At 43.4% G+C, this 16,394-nt stretch overlaps 1 protein-coding gene across 1 annotated transcript in view; it reads right to left on the bottom strand.

Annotated features, from left to right (window-relative positions):
• The window catches only part of LOC115459625 (olfactory receptor 3-like), a gene marked incomplete at its 5' end in the record, with an annotated part of 37,002 nt that extends 25,713 nt beyond the window's left edge, over nt 1-11,289 (bottom strand). Inside the window, one exon of the mRNA XM_030189432.1 lies at nt 10,412-11,289. Coding sequence (XP_030045292.1) covers nt 10,412-11,289 — 878 coding nt within the window. The remainder of the gene's footprint in view (nt 1-10,411) is intronic.
• Nucleotides 11,290-16,394: the final 5,105 nt, after the last annotated feature.

The raw sequence follows: 16,394 nt of genomic DNA, 5'->3' as shown, positions 1-16,394 counted from the left end.
AACATTAAAAAGTGCAGCCACTTGATTGACCTTCACATAGAGTTTAAGTAACCCTTTTCAGTCAGTCAAAGAAGTAGAGAGAAGCATATCGCTTTAAGACAAAGCCACCATGTGGTAAGAGTTAGTTGAAGCAAGGTGTTAGTTAAATACACAAAGCATAAATTCCAGGACCGCTGCACACGAATAATGTACACCAGTTCTTCTCACAATCACTCACAGTGAAAGACAGAGAGATAAAAAGAGTAATAGTTGCCATATTGTGATAACCTGTTTTGAATAGAAAGGAATCAGAAAGTGGAGTGTATAATTTTCCCAATTTATGTCTGAAAGCTTTACCAATTCTCAGTCCAAGAATATTACAAAATCTATGATCAGCGCAAAATGCTCCCCCAAATGGCCAGTTCAAGGGAATATTTCTCGCATTCATTCCATATAACGGATAATGGTTATTAAATATTTCTTCTTTCTTAGACAAGGAAATAATGAAAAGCTTTCAGATGTCACACATATCATAGAGAGATTTCAAAAATGAAGGCTTTATATTCATGAAAAAACTAAAGAAGTGAATGTCACATCAATTTAAACATCAATTTAAACAGCGTAACAGTTAAAGCAGAAAACATTTTAACAATGAGCAATACACAGCTTTTATTTAAAAGGGATCCCGTATAAAGTAAAATGGCATAAATAAGTCAGTTCAGGTATATATAAAAAAAACATAAAATGAACATCCTCTGGGGATCGCTCTTCCCTGCAGTTGATAAGAACTCCCCTGGGAAGGTATGCTTAGAAACAAATAAATAACTTGCTGACTTAGTTAGGTCATTTGTGTGGTACCATAAATATACACTTGCAATTAAACCTAGAAAAAATAAAATAAAGACATGTCACCTGTAATAGAAACAGAAACATCATACCAATACATATACAGAGAAATGGTTTCTGGATACTAAATGAGGAGCTGAGTAGTATGAGTAACTGAGAGCAACAAAATCAGATCGGGTTCGGACTACGTCAGTTAGTATGGACGGGTGGGGTGGGCGATTTTGATTTCTGGGCCAGCGTTGAACGGGTAGTAGACACTGTGATGCAGAATGGTCTTCTCTTCTGTGTTTTCTAGGTATGCTTAGTCGTGGTCGTGGACAGACGGCTGCGTAATAGCCGCATTGCCCGAACTTGAGCTCGGGGCAGATGCCGTCGTGGTTGAGAACACTGAACGGCATAATGGCCATATTGCTGGCAGCGATAACACTGGATATTGGCATAGCAATCAGGACTAGGGCCAGAATAGTAGTCTCTAGGTTGTCTATTAGCGATGGGTGGGCCTTTTTCAGGTTGAGACTGGCGGCCACGATTATTAGGGTAATCATTCCTACAGTCTTGGCGAGGTGGGTTGTCTAACGAGGGGAGGTCACTCGGTCGCTTGCGGTCTTTCTGTGGCTGTCGTATCTGTAACCGCGAGACATCTAGCGATGGGGAGTCTGAAGGAGGTTGACGGTTTTGACTATGAGCAAAGTGCCAGCATGGACATTCCAGGGTGCAATGTCCCAATTGGAAACAAAGGTTGCACTGTACTTCAGCTCGGTGGCGACAGTCCCGGCACTGATTGTTAACACTAGGAGCATTGAATTTATGAGGAATGGGTGAATCGCCTCTTGCAGGGGGCCGTCTACTAGGTCGTGGATTAAGATTGACCTCACTAGGTATCAATAACGATGTCAGATCGACAGTGTCTGGGATCACGTAATCAGTGATAGTCAATAGCCATCTACTGAGAATCTGATAGTGGAGATGACGGGTGGAATCGGGTGTGTATGTGTAAATAAAGTTTAATAACCTTTGCAGAGTTTTGGTATTGAAGGTGCCCTTACGGGGCCACGAGAGTCCAGGCTGAAACTTATTCCAGGAATGCCATATTTGGCAAAACTTTATAAGATTTATGTGGTCTCCTGGGAAGTGATTTATCACTCTCTCAAGAGGCAGCATAATGAATTGGGTACCAGAACACCGATATCTGGGTTGTGTCAAATTGTATTAGCAAATCTAGTCTTATAAAACACTTATATCACTACAATCTGTTACTATTATCTCCACAAGAAATCCGAATATAAAATTGCCAATAGAAATCCAACTATGAATACAACTAAAAATCACCAACTCCGTAGATTATCACAACTAACGTGACAATGAACTACAGAACCCGGTACAAGGTCAGTGGTTCAAAAGGCAGCTTCAGGGATAGCAGGGAGACCTAGAAATGAAAATGTGCTAACAGTTTACAAAAACATGCACTGATTATCCTGATAGTAGAACATACAGAGACACAATCATACTCACGCATCTATTAATGTGCTCCAACAGAGGGACCTAAAATAAAAATTACCAATTAGCGGAAAGCTCAACGCTTTGACCGCAAGTGACATTAGGAGAAAGCAAGACAAAAGCTGCAAACAGAAATATGCATAGAGAGACAGTACGAAAGTAAATAAATACGTAGTGTCAGCTATTATATATTTATACTACTCTATCCCAAATTAATAAATACTACTCCCCAGAGTGTGCTTCTAAAGACAGGAATAAATCTCGGTTTCCACTGCCTGCCAAGAATTTTCCCGGTTACTTGGCCATGAGCCCCAGGCCATGATAGAGTCCCCAAAAAGGGACATTGCAAACACTCCCAAAATGAATTCAAAAAACCAGCGAATAAGGTCCTATGAATTGAAGAGCAGCGGTCCAATGGATTTCCGCAGATTAGGAATCTTCTCTTTTACCACTAACCCCTCCAATGGACCAACAGTGGTTTGGAATGTTTCTCGTTTACCACAAAACACTGAACAATTTATGGTGAGGAATTTTCTCTGTTGCCACTAACCCAACTAAAAACATTGGAAGACTATGAATTTTCTCTGTTACAACTAGCCGTCCAAGAATATTGAATGCCCTAGTCAACCTGTATACAATCGCAACGAAAGTCATTAGACGTCTCTTTATTAACCCCGCGCTCATCTATACAAGTAACTCATAGGTGGGCAATAATGCCGAAACCGCAGGCCACTCCGACAATGGAATGGAAATCTGCTCAAAATCTAATAAATGAGATACCGTCATCCATTGAAGGATCCCCTTCGATGGATGTGAGTCCCAGACATCGGTATCAAACCCAATGGTTATAGCGTGACACTGGTATATAAGAAAACAATAAAAGTATAGTATGTCCCAGGGAAAAGCCCCTGAAAATTACTATAGAAGTGATAGAAAAATAGAGAGAGAAAAACGAAATATTCCAAAGCAAAATAAAACAAATGTAAGCTCTTTGGGAAAGTCACAGTCATAAAAAGAGCCTTTAGTTGGAACACCTTAGTCAGGACAAAAAATGTGAAAAATTCCACGTTCATCATTCACTAGACAATATATTTTCCACTCAACAAACCAGGAGAAGGAAACTCAAAAGCATTAGAGCGGAACAGTAACAATAAGAAAGCCTGCAATACAAGGGCAAACAGTACAAATAAATTCATTCATACCTGTAGTAAAAGAAGAAAACTAATTAGGAAAGATAAGTGTACATATTATATGATAAAAACTGGGCCTACCTAATTTGTAATGTAAGGCAAAAATAAGCTGTAAGGGTAGGTTGAAAGCTGTATATGAAAACAAAATATAGACTTTAAACAAGACATGAAACTACTACATACTATAATAAGAGTAACAGAGGAGAACCATATATGTAACTGGAAAACCGATTTCAGCAAAAGGCAAGAAAATGTATATTAACAAAGACATTATAACATGTGTAGTCCGGAGCTATACCCCTAGAATAAATGAAATAAAGGTAAATACATATTAAATGCTTTTGGGGCGGGTACCGGATAGGTTGGAAGTCGCATCTAAACAGGAAAATATAAGAGAAGCATATAATTCAAGAAATTGTGAAACAGGACACTAGAATCGTTGTGCAAACATGACAAGTTAATACCCATAAATATGACAAATTAATATCCATACACTCAGAAAAGGAACATAGTAAATAAAATAAACCCCAATGCGATGGCAGGAAGCTTTTGTGACTAAACAGGTAAAAGGGGAAAAGAACAAATTAAAACATGTGATTCTTACTGGAATGTCCATGCTGGCACTTTGCTCATATCTGTACTATAATTATACACTATGAAGTTCTCAAATTTGTAGCTTTGATTATTGGTAGACAGCAGAGAAAATCAGATCACAAACCTCTTTGATAAAAATGAAAGTGACCTTAAAACATTCCTCTTTGAAGATGCCTTCCCCAATAGCTGTTGAATTTGCTGAACTTGGGGCTGCCCTTGATATGAGCCTTCTTGCCACTATAACTACCACTAGTTTTTACACATACTAACCCTTCTTTCCTATCAATTATTCTAGTTCCTTTCCCGCCCTCCCTCCCTCCGTATAGTGCTTCCCCCTTTCTTCTTTTTTTTTTCTCTTTTTAGAATCTTTCCTATACTTTAGCCCCTTGTATACTAAGCCACACAGCAATGCTGGCACAACCCATTCGAAGTGAATGGACTGTGTCGGCATTAGCACACGGCAGCCACTAGTGAGGCTTAGTAAATGGGGGGTAGATTTGTTAGCCACTCAGATATTATATATGATGTGCAGGATACTAAGGGACCCTTTTACAAAGGCGTTAGGCTCTACGCACATGCAGCCTGCACCAAAATGAGACTACCGCCAGGCTACTAATGTAACCTAGGGGTTAATAAAAGAAATAAAATTACCCAAGTTGTCCCAGAGTTCCATTGTGGCCAGCAGCGCAGGTCTTTAGAATTAGCTGAGAGCTGAGCTTTGCTGACTGTTACAGAGAGGCTCTCTGGCTGGCAGTTGGGAGATGGAGCAGCAGCTGTGAAGAGGGAGGATGTGAGAGGCTGGATGGCAGAGTCTGTGTGATAGAGAAATTGGGTTTTTATTCTTATTAAGGAATGAGAAGGGTTTAAAATAGTGGGGAATACGTTAAAGTGGGTTTTAAAGTGTGTGTGTCATGGCCTGTTGAAAGCTAAAGTATTTATTGACCCAAAAAGGGAATAGCCTCCTGGGTTTTGTAATAGAAATGTGAAAGTGTGAGTGAACCAGATAGGATTTACTTTTGTGAGGGGAAAGTTGTGACCCTGGAGAGGATAGAGAGAAAATCAGTGCCATATAGATCTATAAAGTAATGCAAAGGATAGCAAGTGACATAAGTTTGAATGGTAGACTGTTCAGTGAACAGATGGAATGAGAGAGTGGCTGCAGGAACTGAGCGGATGAGCTGCAGGACCGCTCCTCAGAGTAGGGTCCCAGTAAAATAGCCTAGGTTTGTAAGAGATAGGAAATTGTTTAAATTTTGTTTCAGCTAAAACCAGCCCACAGTGTTGATAAAATTAAAAGTAATGTCACCAGGTAAAAGGCATTTCGTGTAAATAGGGAGTAAGGATTTTGCCTCCCATTTTAGTTGCTTAAGGAAGGTTTAGGGAGAAGAAAAATTCGGAGGACAACCCACCTGGACAACTGGGCCCCCACGCAAGCAATGCTGGAGTTAAGCTTCCTTAGCTAAGTGACATTTGATCCACCAAAGCTAAAAGAGACTGAAGTGGGTTAGGGGGTGTATACTAAAGCTACAAGTAGGTTGCAGAGTGAAAGAGAGAGGAGAGAAACCAAAACATACTTACCGGGGTTTCCTGGTCCGAGTTAGGAGTTTTCAGATGACAAATTGAATATCTGGAAAACAGAAAGTTAATAACAAAGAATCAAATTCTTTATAGAGAGAAATCAAAAGAGCTGTGGTTCTAAGTCTGAGAAAATAAATAGAAAATGCGTATTATTTAAAACAGCACTTATCTGATGGGGATGAAAGGTTGAGTTGAATCCTGTGGAAAAGAAAAGAATATATGAGATCAAATGAGTATGGTTATATTTAGAATCTTCACTAATATACGCTGAATATTAGTTAAAATTTAGAAACATTGTTGTACAGTCACTGTTCCATGTTATATGCTAGAGCGTTGCAAAGGTACCAAATTTATGTACAAAGTGAAATATCACATCATTAAATGTTCTTTAATTAACTGAAGATTTGACTGGTGTGTTCCATCAAAATCTGAGAAAAATCCCTACATTTAGATTACTTTTCTCTCGTGTCCTTTGAGGGCACGAGACGAGGTTAGTGTATTTGTTCTCCCTCCACGTCGGGGTGCTGGGTTTTTGAGCCACGATTACACATAATAGGTGGAATAGAACCCAGAGCTTAACATGCATCTTACCCAGAGGTGAGGGGTGTGAGAAGGAAGAGGCTGTCCTACCCTGGTTAGGCCCCTAGAGGGCGCTGTTCCCCTAAAATGTCCAGGGAGAAGGGCTGGGTGAGTCACTAAAGGGAGCCAGTAAGGGGATGTATAGCAGGAGGTCACTAGGACCGAGGAGAGTCCTGGAGGAGGAAACAGGTGCAGCAGGTTATGGGCTGGGTCCTGTTTAGCCATTAACCACTTAAGACCCCACCAGAGTATGAGGGAGAGAGGAGAGCTAGCAGCTAAAGAAGAGAGCTGGTAGCTGAAGCAGGAAGAGCCCCATGAGAAGTACTGGCTGAGCCCTTTGGACTGGTGGTGAACTATGTGCAAAGCAAGGAAGCTGGCTGGGGTAAGAAGGCCCTAGAGTGTCAGGTATAAGAACTGTGTGTTACAAGGAAGGACTGTGTGTCCAGGTTACAAGGAAGGCCTGGGTGTCCATGTTACAAGGAAGGACTGTGTGTCCAGGTGCTTAAGCTGGAAGATTGAACTGAGTAGGAAGAAATGTTTAAGCTGGAAGAACTGTTTAAGCTTGTAAAAGTGTTTTAAGCTGGAAGAAGTGTGCCCCAGGAAGCGGGAATAAAAGATTTGTATGAGAAAAATCCTGTTGAGACCTGACCATGTTTGCTTTTTGAGAACCAGGTCACCCCGAGTAGAAAGGGGTAGTATACTAATTTGCATAAAATCTGCATACTGAGAACCAACTCACCCTGAGTGAAAGAGGGACCTAGGATCCTGAGGTAGGAGCTTCATCTTCACAATAGCCTCATTTTCACATGGGGTGTAACACAAAGCTCCTGGTGGTAATTTCAGATGTGCCGTACACCTGTCCTAGCTGGATGATTTATTTATTTATTTCCTACCACACATGGCATTTCTGCCGTAAATCAGCAGTTGGCGAGCTCCGAGCGGCCACATATGGCATGTGAGCCCCTACTGCTAGATCAACAGGTGGGTTTAAGGGCTCAGGCCAGAATTAGGTACGCACTGGTTTCAGTTTTACAGCAGGCTCTTTTCCCATCCCTTTAAAATAAAGCCCTTTTTCCCAAACGCCTGGCATACACCAAAAAGACATACACAGAGTACCACAGGCCACTTTTTGCTGTGGTTTATCAAAATGACCCATAAGTGCTAAATAAACTTGGGAAAAGTAATCAACTTCAATTTTTTTGATCCCAAACAACTAGATGATTTTCTGAAACCTAAAGAGGAGATAAATGTAACCATGTAACCCACATGTTCACTTCTTACGGTGGACTGAGAAGCAATCTTTGGTTAGTAGTTCTTTTGGATGGGTTTTCTTATAGTTTTATTTTTGTTTGTTATGTTTTCTTAATCTTAGATCATATTTCCTGCTTTGTGGACAGAAAATATTATAATTATTTCTAACACTTCCTTTTTTCCTTTATGTTTTCTGATTTCATTTATATTCCAATATTTTAGTGTTACTTGGATATTATATATGTAAAGTTATAAATAAATAATTAAAAAATAAATAAACTTGGAAAATATTATCCTGATGGCAACTGGTGGTAGCGATAGTGATCTCCAGACAACCTCTTCAAATCCAAATTGGTTAGAAATATATTCATTTTGGTTTCTAGTCCACTCCTCCAAAGTAATTAGCATTCTACATTTAGGACTCATGCAAAGACAAACTCTACATATTTCTCCCAAAAATATTACAAACATGCAATTGAAAATAACCAAGTTCTAACTAGTGTATGAAAGTCCAAATTATTCTGATATGATTATTCTGCAAGACTGTACTTGTGAATCACTGGTTAGTAGCTAATTAGAGCAATATATCAACTGGTCAAAAAGAAATAAAACAAGAAACAAGATACCAAAAGAACTGGGTGATATATTGTTCTAGGAAAACAGTGACATTGGTTATTTTTTTTTTTAGTATGGTCAAAGTGGCCTGAATAAAAACTGTTCTCCTCACAAGAAGTTAAAGGTTGATGAAGCTTTTATGTAGCAGAAATCACATCTGCATTGGAGGTGCAAGCATTTATACCTGTTTGAGTACTAGTATAAATGTCTACCCCTAGCACATAGCACGTTTTATGATCAACATGTAAACTTGGAAATTCTGATCACACTCTGCCAAACCTCCACCTGTGCACACAGCTACCAGAAAGGGACAAGCCATCATGTAAATGAACATTTTGATACTCCAGCATGCCATTTATTCACATATGTTGCCACAAACATGAAATATGAATTTATGTTTAAATCTGTTTATTATAAAGTCATAACCAAACTTGACAGACATAATCCATATACAAACATCTCCACTGGTTCAAATGTGTCTGACTAACAACGGTGTGCTATTTTCTCCCCACCCCCCTTCCCCCCCCCTCCCCCTCCCAAATAGAGCGCCCCCCCCTCCCCCCCTTTTCCTTTCCCCCCCCCCCCCCCCCGGGGCCCGCAACACAAGATAACGTTCCACAGTCTGTCCTTCGTTCCTATGACACTATCAATTCAAAAGCCTACTGCGTGCTAGGGGTTGCAGTGTGTCCCAAAAGCCTGCCCATGTTCTTTGAAACCCCCGACCCTCTATGGAATCCAGATCTTGAACTCCGCGCCTCTCCAACTTCAGCAGTTCTATCATTTGTGACCTCCATGCTCCAATAGATGGTCCCCTGTGTTCTCTCCAATGGAGGAGGATGACCCGTTTTCCCATCAGGACAGCCCGCTGAACAAACGAGCAAAAACCTGGCAATGTGGGTTTAGTTTGCTTAAAGTCTCCGAAAAGAAGTAAAGGTTGTCTCTTAACAGTGCGCCCCCAGTATTTCTTCGTCTCCCCAAGAATGAGAGTCCACAGTTTGGACACATGTCGACAGAACCAAAACATGTGGGCCAGCGAGGCCGGGGCCCCCGCACACCATGGGCAGGCAGCTGAAAGACCAAAGCCTGCCTTAAAGGCCCTCGTTGGGGAGACATGCAGTCTTAAAGCAAATTTATATTGCATCTCCCAGAATCGAGTGAAAAGAGATGTTCTGCGTATGGAGTTCAAAAATCTGCTCAATACTTCTCCTGTAATTTCGACCTGCAGGTCGACCGCCCATTTTTGTGCTCTGGTATGGTAATCTATGTCCTCTGTAGAATCCTGCAGGAATCTATGATGGAATTTTAACGGCACTGAGTTTTGTGCTCCCAGTGTCAGGGCAGTGTTTAAGGTATCCTGTACGTCTTCGCTCAGGTTGCTCCAGCCCAAAGCTGTGATGTAATGCTGGATTTGTAAATAAGCAAACCGATCACGTTCAGTCAATTTAAATTCCTGTTGCAGGTCTGCAAATGTTCGCGTCTTGCCCTCCTCCGACACCAACTGACAAATGAATCTTATTCCATTCCTCCTCCATCTGGCGAAGGCTGCCGAGGAAGTCCCCTCCGGGAAGTCTGGGTTGTTAAACAGTGGTAGGAACGGGGTCGCCCTCCATTCGAAATGATGTCTCTTACATAGCCACTGCCATGCTGCTCTGGCTGCTGTCATTAACGGGTGCTTTCCAAACTCCTCCTCCAATCCCTGCCCTGAAGAATGTAATCCCCATCCCAGGTGTGCAGTGGGGGCCAAACCCATCTCTAAGAGCGTGGCCGAGAAATCTTGTGCTCCCGTTAGCCAATCTCTGATGTGCCTCATGGCACACGCTATCGTTAGGTGTCTAATGCTGAGCAGTCCCATCCCCCCATGTGATTTCGGTTTCTGTATCACCTGTATTGGCAGTCTGGGTCTCTTCCGATTCCACAGAAACTGCTGTATCAAATGGTTAAGGACCCGCTCCTCCCTTGACTTCAGATATAGGGGCAACATCTGAAACGTATAAAGCCATTTTGGGGCGATCATCATGTTAAAAAGACCCACCCGACCCGCGAGAGAGAGAGGACATGCGCCCCACGTCTGTAGTAATCTCCTGGTTGTCTCTATTAGGGGAAGGACATTGATCTCATATAGTTTTGTCATATCTGCTGGTATAATGACTCCCAGGTATCTGATCTGATTTTTTGCCCATAATAGTGGAAACGGGCCCCTCCATGTGTGTTCCATTGTCCCACTAATTGGTAGGGCCAGGGACTTTGTTCGGTTGAGCTTGTAGCCCGAGAGATGTCCATACCTATCTAGAACGGAGAGGAGAGCCGGCAATGAACTTTGCGGCTCGCTCAGCAACATCAGCACATCATCCGCATATGCGAGCACCTTTATTTCCCTCCCGGACACCTGTATGCCCTTTATGTCTGTATTCTCCCGAATCTCCGCCAGCAGCGGTTCGAGCGTTAACAAGAAAAGCAATGGGGACAGGGGGCAGCCCTGCCTGGTGCCCCTTTCAATGGCGAAGCTTTCTGTGAGGACCCCATTTACCCTAATCTTAGCCCGTGGAGTTGTATACAATGACCTCACCGCTTGAAGGAACCACCCTGACATTCCTCTGTCCTTCAGGACTTCAAACAAAAATGGCCATTCCACTCTGTCAAAAGCACGTTCCGCGTCTAGGCTCGCAAGCATCTTTTCTGTCTCTGGATGTTCCCCTGACAGCACTGCTAAAATTAGTTTCCTGACATTAAGGACAGACTGGCGGCCCCTCACAAACCCGGCTTGCTCCTCGTGCACCAGTTGTGGCATTAGGGGCGCCAGCCTATCTGCCAGTATGCGTGACAATAATTTAACTTCTACATTTATGAGTGAGATTGGCTGGTAGGAGCTAGGTTCTAGGGGGTCCTTGTCTTTTTTGGGAATGAGGCAAATGGCGGCCATATTTTCATGTCGTGGGAGGCTGCCCTCCTCCACCACCGAGTTAAGGTAATCCATCAGTGGGCCTAGAATCTGCATTTTCAGCATTTTATAGAATTCCCCGGACAGCCCATCGGGACCCGGTGCAGAATGATGTTTCAAGGCCCCTATGGCTTTCTGTAGCTCCTTTGCCGCCACTGGCTGATTTAACAAGTCCCGGTGGGCTGTCAGGACATCCCCCAGCTCTCGGTTTTGCAAATAAGCCTTAAAATATGAATTTATAAAATTGCACCCTAAAGGCCTCTATCCCATATCACATCCCTTTACTCTCAAGCCGTTGTAATTATTGTCCTCTATATCTGTCCCAATCAGAGCATTCATCTTTCGATCATATTGGAACACTTGGGCTGATTGTCAATCTGAATTTCAGCTTTCGTGAGATCTAGCTTTGTTTGTAAACCTCAGTTCCCAAACAGCCCTGGTTTCTGATGTCCTACTGAAGGCAATGGAACTGACAGCATGAAACAAAGAGTTGTTTAAGGTCCATCATGGAAACAGCAAACATTGTTGCAGGTTAGGACAGCGCCTGCTTGCATATGAATTTATGAGTCACCATAATGGAATAACCTGGAGTAAAGCAGTACAAATATTTAAAAAACGTACTGGCCAATATTTAACTGGCCAAGAGCAGCTCCTGGCTGGTTAAATAGCCTAAAGCCTGCTAAGCACTAATATTCAGCATGAGATAGCCTATTTTCTTGGCTGAATATTACCGCTTAGCAGCTAGCCTGGTCACCGCTGATGTCACACGGCATTGCTGGTTAATATCAACATTCACTTGCTGACTGGCTGAGTTTAGTGGCGAGATAGACCCCCATAAATAGCAGGTCTATCTTTGACTTAGCCAGTCAGAAGATGAATATCAGTTTAACAGGTTATTCTTTTAGCAGCCAACCCCCCCCAAGCCCCCCCACCAAACAAACAGAAATTCAATGCATGTGGTCGGATACAGCCAGGGGTGTGCTGGTAAATTGTTAACAGGGGGCTCTCTCTCGCCAGCAAAGTAAATATGTCTTTGTCTAACACTACCCTTTAGCTTCCCATTGTCCCCTTCCAATTATTTCTATGTTGATGTCCCATTGTCATATTCCTAATTTGATATTTAAATGTCTCGTATATCTTTGCACAATGTAATCCATAACCAAATTGTAACAAATGTATTTCTATTATTCATATCCTATTGTAAGCCACACTGAGCCCGCAAAAAGGTGGGAAAATGTGGGATACAAATGCAATAAATAAATAAATAAAAGAGAATTCAGGAGGGGCCCAAGCCCACATTTTGGGATTCATTTGTTAAAGTAGCCATGGAGAACCGGCTCCCAAAATTCTTAAAAACTTAACAAACGGCTCTCGAGAGCCTGTGAAAGCCTGCTCCAGCACACCACTGGATCATACAGCCCCGGCATTGAATTTCCAGGTTTGCTGCCGACTGCGTGGGTAAGCCTCGTTCCCTCCTGTGGTCTCAATAACAACCCCATAGAAAAATGAAGGCCGATCAAGATCATATGGCCTATCCAGTTTTCCAATCCATGCCATCTACTATCTCTTCCTCTTTCTTAGAGATGTTATATACCTGTTCTATACCAATAACGGCAGTATTCTAAATCAGTCACTTACTGGGAAAATTAATATATCACCCTTCAATTTCAACAATCCCAGGTCTTATTCTTCCAACCTCCTTTCTTCACACATTACAATTTTTCAATAAATCTTCAAGACTTTTAAATTCTTGCCTCAGTAGTGCAAAATTGCCCAAACAATTGTTCCTTTGATAAATGGGTCAAGCTGGTGCTAGATCGGCGTAAGGGGAAGGTCTTTGATACAGCCGGGAGGCAAAACATGCATGTCGGACACACTTGAGCCCCCAGTCCGAATGTATTTAGTGTCTTAAGATAAGTGTCTTAAGATGATATATGAACAATAGAAGCCGATGAAGATTCAAGTGCAGTTTAGAATTGCCATAAAATTAAGTTTGGGCAATTTTGCACTACTGAGGCAAGAATTTAAAAGTCTTGAAGATTTATTGAAAAATTGTAATGTGTGAAAAAAGGAGGTTGGAAGAATAAGACCTGGGATTGTTGAAATTGAAGGGTGATATACCTGTTCTAAGCTTTTCTGAATTCAGATACATTTTTCAGAATGAATTTGCCTCAGCAGATCTTTGGGGGCTCTCAGAAGCACAAAAACATAGAGTACTGCAGGGTGTAGCTAAGATTCAGTGACAAAACTGACTGGTAGGTTTTGATAGTGGAGAAGGATGGGTTCCTGCAGATAAGGATTATATTGAATTAATATGTTTTAAATATATGCTTGATTTCTCACAGATCTACCACCCTACAATACTTTCAGCATCTCTTGGCCTTTTTTTTTGCCATTGAGGAGATCAACCAAAATGCGGACATCTTACCCAATATCACGCTGGGTTTTCATATCTATGACTCCTGCTCTGATGCTTGTTTTTCACTGTCTGGTGTTCTGAGTATATTATCTGGAAAAGAAGAAGCAGTTCCTGGCTATACATGTCATCGTCAGGGCCATGTTGCAGGTTTCATTGGAAGCCTCTCTTCAGAGATATCACATGAAATTTCCATACTCACAGGGGTCTATAGATATCCACAGGTACTGAAAGAGCCAGTCTCAATATATATTCTCTAAATGTTGTTGTATTGTTTTCTCCTTTCCATATTGTGCTGACCTGGATTATAGATGGTGGTTTATTGGTTGATAGCTTGCTGGAATAAATAGGGATCCTTTGCTAAACTGCAGTAAAAACAGTGGCGTACCAAGGGGGGGCGGTGGGGGCAGGCGCCCCGGGTGCACGCCGCTGGGGGGTGCCGCGGCGCACGCCTGCGGACTCCGAGTTTGCTATGCTAACTTCGCTGGTTCACTGCAGCTCCCTACCTCTGCCCCGGAACAGGTTACTTCCTGTTCCGGGCAGAGGGGAGCTGAAGCGAACCAGCGAAGTTAGCGTAGCAAACTCGGAGCCCACAGGCGCGCGCCGCACCCCCCCCCCAGCAGCGTGCACCCGGGGGGGGTGTCATTTTGCTGGGGGGAGGGGAGGTGTCATTTTGCGGTCGGGGGGCGTGCTGCACCCGGGGGGGGGGGGGGGACACGCATCGGCGATCCGCCCCGGGTTGTCATCCGAAGGCTAGGAACACCACTGAGTAAAAGTGTCCTCAGTGCACCCTTATTTCACAGTAACACAATAACACCCCCCCCCCCCCCCGTTTACTAAAGCTTAGCTCGAGTTGTCTGCAGCAGGGCCTATTTTATTCCTATGGGCCCTGATGCAGATAAGTCGAGCTACGCTTTAGTACACAACCCCCCTAAGGCAGTAACACAATAAATGACAACAGATAAAAACCTGCAACACTGGTTGTCAGTTTTCACCATGCAACAATATAGACAGCCAAATGTGGTGGAGTCTTGGTTATAGCAACACTGGGCCTTCAACAAGAGATAAGTGCCGTCCTTTATTGTGAGAAAGACCCGACAAGGGCTGTATTTCGGCGCACAAACGCCTGCCTCAGGGGTCAGAGTGTATCTTCACCAACAATCACAAAGCTTTGATTGTTTCAAACAGACAGCATCTGGCTAGCCAGAGCGTTCATTTAACGGTTGCTGGCCATTTATCTAGACTGTCTGACTAGCTCTAGTCATACAGATTGTGAAGATACACTCTGACCCCTGAGGCAGGCGTTTGTGCGCCGAAACACGGCCTGTGTCGGGTCTTTCTCACAATAAAGGATGGCACTTACCTCTTCTTGAAGGCCCAGTGTTGCTTTTTTGTTCTTGTTATACTAGTAAAAAAGGCCCGTTTCGAAAACGCTATGAAATGGGCGCTAGCAAGGTAAATTCCCACCCATCCTCCCTTCCTTCCCTCCCGAGTTCCATACCCCTCCCCCCTCCCTCCTGAGTTCCATACCCCTCTCCATCCCTTCCTTCCTTGCTGAGTTGCAGAACTCCCTCCCTCCCAGTTCAAGGCCCCACCCGAAGCATATCACACACCCACCACACATATGTCCCTCCCTCCCAGTTCAAGGGCCATCAAGCCCCTCCCACCGCATTCCAGACTACCCCCTCCCTCACATTCAAACCCCCCCTCCGCTTTAAGTCCCCTGCACCCCCCTACCGCGACCCTTTGTACACCACCCTTTTCCTCGAAATACCTCCCCTGAAGCCGTCGCGTACCTCTGCAGAGCTGACGGATCAAGTTCTGTTCTTTCTCGGCTGCGGGGCGTGGCTTCATGATTGAGCATCTGTGAAGGTCTATGTGCGTGTGTCTGACATCAGACGCACGCACAGAAACTTCCCCTGATGCTCAATCATGAAGCCACGCCCCGCAGCCGAGAACAGAACTTCGGATCCGTCATCTCAGCAGAGGTACGCGACGGCTTTGTTGATGCACGAGCGGGGGGGGGGGGGAGGTTGTTGCACCACTCCCTGCCACTTGCTCTGAAGTGGCAGGGAGCGGAGCAGTGACAGCTGTTTCCCAGGCAGGGGGAGGAGTAGGGAAACATGCTCCGCGTGTTTCCTTACTCCTCCCTTGCCTTGGAATCAGCTGAGAATGTGGGCGGAGCTATTATGATGCCTATGAACACTTCAGGCTTTACTGCAAGGCTGCTGGCTTCAGAAACCTTGGAGGTGCTTTTATGGAATCAGCTGAGAATGTGGGCGGAGCTATTATGATGCTTACGAACACCTCAGGCTTCAGAATGTTGGAGGTGCTTCTTATTATATAGGATACTTGTATGCTGTATTACCCTCTCTTTTGTGATGGAGTCTTGGTTATAACTACATATTCCTAGGTATTGCTGACAGTATTCAAATTACTAGTTAAGATGTATTCCCCTCCCTCTGAGCTGAACAGCACCCTCACTCACAGCACGTAACAATAAAGTGACCTACAACACTGGAGTTGATGAAGCTTCACTTGTCTTTTCCAATTTGCGAGGCACAAAACATATCAGGTTATTCAATTCAACTCTGCCTTATAGCAGGCGTTTGATACCATTGTCCTTCCATACTAAGGACACATTCTGCTGCATCCAATGAAACTTGGTATATGCCTAATCTGAAACTTAGGATTCAACTCCGCCATGCTGAAAGATGCTGACACTAGATCCTTGCTTCATTAAGCACTTTTAAAGGTATTGCATCCATTTATAAGAAGGCTATTTTGAAAGCAAAATTAGATCATTATTCAAAACAAATTGCTAAGGCCCCGAACATCTCTGTGTTGTATACAATTGTATGGTCACTTACCACCCCTCCCTCACCAGTAGATTCTCAATCTTCATCCCCTG

The sequence above is a fragment of the Microcaecilia unicolor genome, unplaced genomic scaffold, assembly GCF_901765095.1.
Source record: "Microcaecilia unicolor unplaced genomic scaffold, aMicUni1.1, whole genome shotgun sequence".
NCBI lineage: Eukaryota > Metazoa > Chordata > Amphibia > Gymnophiona > Siphonopidae > Microcaecilia > Microcaecilia unicolor.
The sequence above is the reverse complement of the archived record's forward strand: the minus strand, read 5'-3'. Positions and strand labels throughout refer to the sequence as shown.